General features: G+C 37.8%; 1 protein-coding gene across 1 annotated transcript; it reads right to left on the reverse strand.

Moving 5' to 3' along the window:
• Positions 1 to 1891: 1891 nt before the first annotated feature.
• On the reverse strand, positions 1892 to 10555 carry si:ch211-153f2.3 (uncharacterized). Its single transcript, XM_055157193.1, has 2 exons — positions 10319 to 10555; positions 1892 to 4094 (listed from the first exon to the last, which is right to left on the reverse strand). The coding sequence occupies exons 1-2, from the start codon at positions 10520 to 10522 to the stop codon at positions 3819 to 3821; spliced, it is 480 nt and encodes a 159-aa protein (XP_055013168.1). The 5' UTR covers positions 10523 to 10555; the 3' UTR covers positions 1892 to 3818.
• Between the last annotated feature and the right edge of the window lie 264 nt (positions 10556 to 10819).

Here is a 10819-nt window from a genome sequence, read left to right on the forward strand (position 1 = left end):
AAAACAGGGCAGTCCTCACATCGGCCACGGGACAAGGCAGCTGCTGACAGAGGGAGAGAAAGCATGCTAAGACTTTGTTAGAAGAGGACTTCCAAAACTGAGATATACCCACTTTTTGACAACGTTTTTTTGGGGTGTTTAAATCTGACCCCCTAAAATGAGCAGGGACAGCCACAGCGAGGACACTCTGTCCACTCTGATGTTGGATAATATTAAGAATAAACTCATACACGCCTTCAGGGTGACAGGGGATGGAGCCAGAGGCGATGGGTGTCATAGAGGTGGAGCTGGACGACCCATGAGCATCGGCCGCAGTCTTCAGGCCAACGAAGAGCTAAGGAGGGCACAGATCGACGGGGCCATAACTTGGATCAGGTCTGAACTGGTGAGTAAAGTTTTTATATTCTATTTGGTATTTAAAAATTGTGATTGCGTGTCTGTAAATTACTTTTAGAATGTTCCTCAGTATGGTGTCAAAACTTAAATAGCCACTAGCGGTGGCCCCTCTCTGTTAGCATGTTTTTGTTTTATGTTAGTGTTTAAAAACACACAGAGTTCTGTTATGTTTATTCCATGAGTCTAGTGAAGTGTGGAAACACAAAACACAACTCCAAGTATGTTTGTGATGAAGACAACATTATTACACAGATCAGAAAATAGCGCAGTAGAGGCCCTTTAGATAAATAAATCTAACTGGTGTCTTGTTGTTTCTCAGTTGGAGATGCGCTCTCAGGATCTGCAGCTGGCTCAGACTCTGCTGGGATTGAACACTGAGATCCAGAGACTGAGGAGGGAGAGTTTTGGAGGGTCAGACATCGACGAGCAGCAGTGAATACACAAGAATAACTCTACTGCGGACTATATTAAATATATTATCTCATCTGATTCCATATAAGTTCAATGAATTCATATTTTTCACTTAAACTACACAGAATCAGAAAAGATGACATATATAGATTTAGTTTAAAGCTGCACTATGTAACTTTTGTGGTGGGGGGATTCCATTGCTGTCCCTTGAAAGTTCCACAGTATGGCATTTAACTTTCCTATCTGACATTAATTAAATTACAGGTGCTGAAGATAAGTTTAATTTAATAACATACCATGGAACATTCTAAGAGCAGATGGTGGTTACATAGTGCTCTTTTAAATCGTCTTTTTATTATTTTGTGTTAGATTTTTGGACAATGCAACAGCAGGATCATATCGGCCTTTTCTTTCACTGCAGAACAATAACAACAATGGACAATTTATCTTGGAAAAAGTGGATAGCCTTTTGGTATTGAGCAGCTCTTTTTCACTGCCATCGTTGCTGAAAAAGTTTATACTAGCTTATAGTTTTTTGAGTCCAAAGATATAAATTGATACTTTGCAGAGCCATCATGCTGGGGGTGTTCTACATGTCTGTCTATAGTGTAAAGTTCAGCAGGTACCATGGTGACACAATGTATACATTAGCAAACACTGCCAAGTTTTAAGATTGTCAGAAAACTCAAGGGAAAAAAACAAAATGGATTTAAACTACACATTTTCAGCAGTCTGTGATCAATACGAGTGTGCGTGGTCCTGTTTAGGTGATTTTCAACAAAAAGGAAGAGAGTGAACTTCTTTAGCAGCACAAATCATCTCAAATGTTGTAATTCTAACCAAGTCAGTTCTTTCTGGTGAGATTGTGTTAAAATAAAACTCAGTTAGCTTCACACTTCTTGGGAATGTTGATGACATCGGCTGTAAAGTATCAATGAAATCATATGATTTTTGCCAATGCACTTATGCGAAGAAAAGAAGTCATAGTTGATGTTTTGCAATTGTTTTTGCTTTGTTTTTATATAATTTTTGTGTTTAAATAAAAAACAAAATAAAAGCAAGCACAAATTTGTTTTTCATGTCTTTATTTTACTGGCATACTGCATTACCCCACAGTACCTGTTTAACACATAAATCAACATGTTACATACATTCATATTTGACCAGTCTACATTCATCTTGATGGAGTTAACAGTGAAACAGCTAAATCATGTTCATGCTACAACAGTCAGTGCATACATTATATGGACACAATAAACCAGAGTCTGATTTTATGAGCACATTCCACAGCCCCTAAAGGTCAGTAAGCTTCAGTGCTGCACATACATTTGTGGTCATCAAGCATCTCATGCACTACAGTAACTCACACTACATTTAAAGGTCCTATATTATGCAAAATCTACTCCTGCGAGCTTTAAGTGTTATAATGTTACCTCCTCAAAAACATACCCACAGTAGTGTTTTGTTTCATTCACTCAAAATGCTCTGTTCCGTGTTATGATGTCCTGAAGTGGTACTTTTCGAGTTACAGTTTACCTTTTATTCAGTATAGATTGGCAATTCCAGGACTGAAAACACCCAAAAGATTCTAGTGAAGGTGTATGGAGCACTTCCTGTACCGCGTAATATCACAAGTGTTTTCCGTTTGAGAGAAGAACTCAGTGTATATGTAAGATTTGTTTTAAACATGTGTGAAACAAATTACACAAAACACAGCTCCAGGTATGTTTTTGATGAGGAAAGAACTCAAGAAATGGCATAATATGTGCACTTTAATTACATGACAACAACTGACTCATGAAAATGATTAGTTAGGACATATATTTTTCTAGCACTAAACATTTTACACAAAACATTTTAGGTTGTGTCAAGGTTGCATGACTACTCGCCCCAAACTATAAAAATTTGACACTAAAAAGTCAAGACATGTGCACATAGTTAATATTTGGCATCAAAATTCAGGTTTTCTATAAAATTTCATCTTGCCAAACACAAGAACTGTCAATCACATTTCCAATACCCTACCATAAAATGTATGGGAGTCAATAGTACACAATAGTAACCAGTAGTAAACAGGACATTTCAATCCTTTGTCATAAAACTTCATTACACTCAACTTGTATATCTTATGTTTAGAATCTTAAAGCTCCACTGCATAACATTCATCTTATGACTAGAATATAAAATGGGCTTTTTTATTGCCAGAATGTACGTACAGTATGTATCTATGTCTGAAAAGTTACACAGTGGACCTTTAAATAAAGAAAACTAATTACGACACAGAAGTTCTCAGAGCGCTCCTTAGTCACTGCTTTCTTTTTTATTCAATATGGGTGTATTAAAACATGCACCCTTTTGCTAGTCTTTTCTTCTGCTGAAATGTTACATAGTGAAACTTTAAGTACAAAATACATTTCAACATTTGAGGTTAGTGTGCAGTCACAGAGCTCCTTCTGATCAATGTCTTTTTGATTATTTTAATATGATTGTTTTATATTTCAAAACTATATCAAAGAACATGCACGCTTACAGTTTTTTGTTGAAATGTTACACCGTGAAGCTTTTTAAATAAAATAAACAGTAAACAATAACAATTTATAAACAATTCCAATATGAGTGCATTAAAAATCATGCACCTCTATTAGCAGTTTTTATTTAATTATGCATTGAAAAACATGCATCTTTACTCTCATGTTACATACTGAAGCTTTAAGTAAAGGGCACAGAGCTCCTCCTGATCACTGCTCTCTTGTTATTTTCAATATAAATGTTTTCTATTGTGCACTGAAAAACATGCAACCTTAATCTTTTTTGCTGAAATGTTACGTAGTGAAGCCTTAAGGAAACAAAAGTATGAGCTCGGTTATGTATTCAGGGCTCAGAGCTCCTCTTGATCACTGCTCTCTTATTTCAATATGAATGTTTTCTATTTTACATAATAAAATATAATCTTGCTGAAATGTTACGCAGTGAAGCTTTAAGTAAACAAAAATGTGAGCTTGGTTACTGGTTCAGGGCACAGAGCTCCTCCTGATCACACCTCTTTTGTTCAGTACTCGTGTACAGAGTCTCACAGGGGTTGCCAGATAAGACACTTCCCCTGAGCTGGAGTACTGACTGCTGTTACTGCTGTGGTCGCTGTCACTGTCCCACACACTGCTCTCCCTCTCCCCAGGCACCTCCTCCTCCTCTTCCTCCTCCTCCAGCTCGTGCTTCAGCTCCTGTATGCCTGAGTGGAGCTCCATCAGCTGACGAATCAGGGCCTGGTCCTGGGAACGCATCTCCATCTGAAACAGTTCAAAAATGTAACTTTGATGGAGTTTGGCCCATGTTACTCTACAAAAGCTGCATATTTAGGATTAGTTTTTCCTTCCAAAGTGAAAACACTCTGATCCACCTTGTGATGTCATGGTAATGTGTTTTCAAACTCCATGCACCTTCACTAGAATAATTAAGATGATTTCATTTCTAGAACAGAATTGAAATCCCGAACAAAACGTAAAAGGACCTGTTAACTTGAAAACTATGTCGCTTCATGACATCACAAGGTGGAACAGAGCATTTTGAGATTTGGTGATATAGACATACTAATAATAAAAGATTACTGAAACATGTGTGAATGAAACAAAACACAACCTGAGGCATGTTTTTGAGGAGGTAACTGTAGTTCAAATCATTAAGTAAATGATGTTGATTTAAAGTAATATTGTGTACCATTTAACCACGATAGTCAACAAGATACTTAAAGTTTCAGTGCAATAAAAACATCCTATAAATATATATGCATAAATAAATAAACATGCTTTTACTTTTGTTTATTTTTTGGGCTTAAGTTACATGGTGAGACTTAAATGTAAGCCTCTTATATAATGAGATTGCTCAGGCCTCACAGTTCACACAGGAGGGGGCCTCTGTGTGGTGGTGCATGTTTCTCTGTGTCTGGGTGGGTTTCCTCAGAGCACACTGGATTCAACATAATCCTGATATTTACACATATTTGTTATGCTTTTATGTATCTTTTATATTCATTTTTATACTTTCAATTCACATAAAATTATTTGGTGCAAAGAGATTACATACTGTAACACATCAACGTTACTTAAAACCATAAATTGTATATATAATTGGACATAGCTAACCCACTAGCTGCTGTGTTCCAAATAGGAAGTGAGCATGGGGGCGCTTCCGGCTTTATCAACTCTGGCTCCAATTTACTTTATATTGAAACTGAAAAACTGTCACCCCACTCTCTGTAACCGCTGCTGTCAGGCTTGTCATTTTGGCCTTAAAATGTTTGTACTAACTCGCTCTATGCAATCCTGGTATTTTTATTTCACTATTTTTTTTCAGTAAATCAAGATTAAGATGAACAAATCATGTGCATTTTTTACCTGAGATTGCTTACATCCATGCCCTCACCGCTGGTTTAGCAGGGGGAAACGGGGCAAGGCTGTTGAGGACATTACCTTCAATGAATTTATTTGGGTGTCTTAGTACGACTTTAGTAAACTACAAAGCTGCACCACTTGCAGCATTACGGCTACTGTAGTCAAGAGCATCGCGGAGTAATACATACTGTGATTCCTTTTAATATCAAAATGCAAACTCAAGGCTATTATAAAGTTAAACTGCGAGCTGCGTGGGAGCAGTGGATGAGAGAAGGCGAACACACATTCACCAAGACAGGGAGACAGTGCCGAGCGACTTACGCCACGATCTGCCGATGGATCGTGGACGCCTGGGCTAAGGATCAGTATCAACTGTAGTCTGAACTTTCACCAAGACCGCGCCCTATAGTGCAGAAAATACAGTACTCAGCTCCAAATTTGCTCCTGTCACTGCAAGCCTCTATGAGCTTCATTTGACTGGAGCCAGACCTATGAGTGACATCATACTGCTTTAGTCCACTTCTTTATAGCTACAGCTTCAAATCTATACAACTCAAGTAAGTACAAAGTGATCCAAGAAATTACTCAAAAAAGTTTCTTCAATAAAACATTACTCAAGTAGGGGTAAAAGTATGTTGATAGAAAAGTACACAAAAAAGTAAAATTTCTTCAACTAAATGTAACTGAGTAAATGTAACTGAATACTACCCACCTCTGGAATTACCCAGATAGACTTGAGCAGGTTCCCTCACAGCATGAAGCCACAGCTCCTTTCACTATGGTCCCACTTTTCACATGCTAATACATTTCTGCCTTCATGTCCTTTCTCTTTATGAGCACTGGTCTAATTGGTGCCATTGTAAAATCAGAAGTTCACAATCCCGTAACTCCAAGTCCAAGTTTGTTTAAGGACGTAGGAATGTCCCACACACAAAGGCGTCGCTGAACTCATCTGCATTTCTTTTCTCTGTAATTACGACTGTGTTCTCAGACTGAGAGTGACTGGATTTAACGCCCTCAACAAGAAACTGAACAGTAATGAGATCGGCTCTTCTGGAGAAATTGAGTTCTTTAGTGTTTTTTGTATGTCAAACTCATTTAGATTTTTTATTTTTAATAAGTGTCAAAAATAATTTCACACATGGAGCCTCAAAATTTTACAAGGGCCATACTATGCTGTTTTCTGATCTGTGTTATAACATACCAAGAGTTGTGTTTTGTTTCACGCTTTGTTTCATGTTTAGTTCTTTTCTCAAACAGAATACAGTTTGCTCTATCTTGTGATGTCATGTGCTCCACTGTGTTTTTAAACTCCATACATTTTCACTAGGATCACTGGGATAATTTCTGCCCTAAAATTTGTAATCTGGACTGACCAAAGTAAAGGTTAGCCAGGCTGGCGCCACCTAGTGCCTCCGCTCAATTTCATTTTTCTCTCCAGCAAATAGGTCAGAAATCGGAATACACTAGACGGTTCGCAAAAAACGTGCGAGTTCGGGCACTAGCGAATCAGCAAAGAGTCATACATTCTGTGTTGGCAACGATTTCCGAGATCTAGGACTTAAAGCCGGAACAAAGAGAATGTTTGGTTAATTTTATAAAAGGGAAAGACGTTATTGCCCTTCTTCCGATGGGATTTGGGAAAAACGTTATATACCAGTTAGCCCCGTTCAGTGTTGGGAAGGTTACTTTTAAATGTATTCCCCTACAGATTACAGATTACATACCCCAAAGTGTAGTTTGTAACGTAATCCATTAAATTACTTAAAGTGAGTAATGTAATCTGAATACTTTGGATTACTTGATATTGTCATGCTTTTTAAAACGACATGAATGTAGCAACCACATCCTGAAAATTTCTGTTTGTTCTCTTCAAATTGTCTGTTGACCCAAAGTCTCCATGAATAAGCAACTGTTTACTGTAGAGAAGCAAAGACCAGGATTTGTTAGGATTAGGACTAGGATGTTAACATAAAATGTTTTATCTCCTAAAAGACAATAACAAGCTCAGTCTTTCCTTAACCATATTAAAAAATATTATTAAAAGAGAAATTATTTTTATATGAGATCACCTTAAATTATGTCCAACCTACTGTTAAGTGTCATATTGTTTAGACCTGGTTTAGTCCTGGATTTAGTCCTGGTTTAGTCCTGATTTTAGACCTGGTTGAGTCCTGGTTTTAGTCCTGGTTTTAGACCTGCTTTAGTTTTGGTTTAGTCCTGGTTTTAGTCCTGATTTTAGACCTGATTTTAGGCCTGGTTTAGTTCTGGTTTAGTCCTGGTTTTAGTCCTGATTTTAGACTTGGTTTAGTTCTGGTTTAGTCCTGATTTTAGACCTGGTTTAGTTCTGGTTTAGTTCTGGTTTAGTCCTGGTTTAGTCCTGATTTTAGACCTGGTTTAGTTCTGGTTTAGTTCTGGTTTAGTCCTGGTTTAGTCCTGATTTTAGACCTGGTTTAGTTCTGGTTTAGTTCTGGTTTAGTCCTGGTTTAGTCCTGATTTTAGACCTGTTTTAGAGGCGAACAGGAGGAAGCGCGGTCTACGCAGCGTACGCGAGAAAACATGACATTTACATCGCTCTTATTGCCACGTTCTGTTTGGGTTTCCGGCAATGAGTGGAATTACCGAAATAAAAAAATAAATAAATGGGATGTAGCACAAAATGTGAAAACAGGAAAATACCGCCTTGTAATCCACTTATTTCAGCAAATTAACTGTAATCCAATTACCACTCACTGAAACAGTAACTGTAACCGAATACAGTTATTCATAATTTGTACTCTGATTACGTAACGGCGGTACATGGAATCTGTTACTCCCCAACACTGACCCCGTTACGACCAAATAGCAGAGACTGATGAAATGAAAAAAAGTACCCGCCTACCATCAATTGAACAAATTCTAACACTGCGAAGTCAGATGGTTTCTACGAAGTGAAAACGGCTGATGAATCAGGCTAGGTAAAGGTAGCTGTTAACTTGAAAATTACACCTCATGACATCACAGGGTGGAACAGAGAATTTTGAGCTTTGGAGATGTGGACAGCCTAATAATGCAGGATTACACAAACAGGTGTGAATGAAACAAAACACAACTCCAGGTATGTTTTTGATGATGTAACAACATTCTAACATGGCTTAAAGCTCACAAGAGTCAATTTTGCATAATATAGGATCTTTAATTAATTGTATCTCTGAATTAGAATATATTTAATTATAGAAACTACAGTGCTTTGTGTGTTGTGTTCTTTAGGTTAAGACAGTGTTTGATTTCCCATGATAAAGTGCACATTGTTTTGTTTTGTTTCTTTTTTGTGGAAGAGCTAGTGCAGGAACTTGTTCTGTTGGAGGATTCGCGACCTATCTCCATGAGGATGTTATGTCTATATCTATTTAAAGTTCCACAGTATGGCATTAATCTTATGTATCTCTTAGGAGACAAGAAGGTAGGGCACCAGGCCAAGCTACAGGTCAGATCTGTGGAGAGGTTTACTTCAACTGAATAAATAAAACACAGATGAGCTTGAATACTTTGACACATTCTAGATATAGCAGTCGATACTTTGCAGCTGATGTCATCAACCTTCACTGGGGGTGTGATGCTAAGTGTAGACACTGATCTGTCTGAAGCTCTGTTATTCAAGTTAGACGTTTACCACAATCTGACCTGAAAGAACTAATTTTGAAACTACAACATGTGAGATGATTTTTACTGCATACAAGTCCCTCTCAAGTTCTCTAGCACTAGCCAACTTTTTTTAGTAAGTCACTCTCACCTTTTTTTGTTCTTGTTGAAAATCAAACAACGCATTTTCAGGAGTCTGTGATCAATACGAATGTGACTGTAATGTTATTTGAGAGGAGCTTATTTAACATCTCACCTACTGTCATTCCAACTAAGTCGATTCTTTATGGCCAGATTGTATTAATATAAATCTCAAATTAAAGTCTAACAAACCCTCAGACAGAGCATGCCTACAGTTAGCATAAAACCTCCAGGGAATGTTGATGACATCGAATGGAAACTATCACTGCCGTCCCCGTATAGTTCTAATGCACAGTCATTGTCTGCATCTTCCTGCGTCTTGGTTGCCATGACAAACAGTTCACTAACTCCAGTAACTCATGACCCTCTGACAATAGGCCTCACATAAAGAACAGAATGAGACAAACGCAGACAAGTGGTTATGTAACAACTCAACCAACACAAAAAGCAATTAAATCTGTAACAACATGTACGTCCTAAATAATTGTGTAATGGGAGGAACTTTGAAGACCCCAAAACCCAAAGCTTGTTGTCAGCTAAAAAAACAATAAACCATCATTTTTATATGGTAAATTTGTGGAGATAATCCCAAACAAACACTGATCAGGTTTGTGGATCAATTCCCAATACCCTCATCTGAAACATAAACATAAACATAAACATTTTGACATAAACAAACTCTAGAATGAGAATTTAACCAGTAACTTTTAGATTCACACTGTTTGTGAACTGTGTGTATAGAGCATAATTTCTGTCTTTCCAAAACAAAAACTGGAGTATTGTTTTATTCACACATGTTTCACACTCTTCTTTTCTCAAACTAAAAACACTCTGTTCCACCTTGTGATGTCATGTGGTAATACAAGAAGTTCTCCACTTTGTTTTTGAACTCCGTACACCTTCATTAGAATCATTTGGATAATTTCAGCCCTGGAATTTCCAATCATTGCTGAACTAAAGGTAAAAGGAAGCTGTTAAAACTACAGCTTTTTGACCTTTGGAGATGTAGATATAAAAATGACAAAGGACTACTCAAACATGTGTGACAGAAATAAAACACAACTCCAGGTATGTTTTTGATGAGATAACATTCTAACACGGCTTAAAGCTCATGAAAGTCAATTTTGTGCAATATAGGATCTTTAATGAATGCAAGATGTTTGTTTTGTTTTGTAGCGCTGCAAAATGACAGAATAAACTACTACCATAAACTGTAAACTATAAGATGAGTCAAGTGAAATACTGTATAAATTGGAGACAAGTAAGTGTCAGACCCTCCACCAGAAAATTTACATAGTCAAACTTTACAAAAAAAAGCAAACACAACTTTTAGACTACAAATCAACATTTTAGAGACTCACCAGTTCTGTTCTGAGCCAGGCCAGGGCGCTCTCGATATCCAGCCTGCCCTCTCCTCGCCCCGCTGTGCACCCCGCTCGGAAGCACTCTGCCCTGGGTGCCACGTCCAGCCTCAGCCCCCCTGTCACCACGGCTCCAGATCTGCACTCAAACTGTGAACTCTTAGAGGAGAAATCCCTGAGTCTGTTTAGTACCACTTCCATCATTATCAATATTTAGTTTAGTCAAGTTAAAAGGCGGCCGTGTGGAAAGCTACAGCCTTGTCTCCAATGATCTACAACTTATGAGCTAGTTGGGACGATTTCTCGGTTTTAAACAGCTCCTCGTCCCCTCCTTTTTTACTTTCAAATGCTTTTTTAGTGAAAGAGGGCTCTAGTTGACGTCAGCGCATTGTGTAGATGCCTGGATGACCTCAGCTTGTTTACCACTTTAGGCATTTTTATCACTCAAACACATGGGATCGTTGTAAAAGAGGGAAAAGAGAAGGAGAGGAGGAGGATAGA

This window comes from Boleophthalmus pectinirostris, unplaced genomic scaffold (genome assembly GCF_026225935.1).
Source record: "Boleophthalmus pectinirostris isolate CB_2022bp ecotype Guang Dong unplaced genomic scaffold, ASM2622593v1 HiC_scaffold_21, whole genome shotgun sequence".
NCBI classification, from domain to species: Eukaryota; Metazoa; Chordata; class Actinopteri; order Gobiiformes; family Gobiidae; genus Boleophthalmus; species Boleophthalmus pectinirostris.

What these genes read in the sequence shown, in the direction of transcription:
- si:ch211-153f2.3 (XM_055157193.1), bottom strand. Translation starts at nt 10,522, where the DNA reads ATGATGGAAGTGGTACTAAACAGACTCAGGGATTTCTCCTCTAAGAGT. An exon ending in CCTGGCTCAGAACAGAACTG is followed by an intron (nt 4,095 to 10,318) that starts GTGAGTCTCTAA and finishes GAACTGTTTCAG; the next exon opens with ATGGAGATGCGTTCCCAGGA.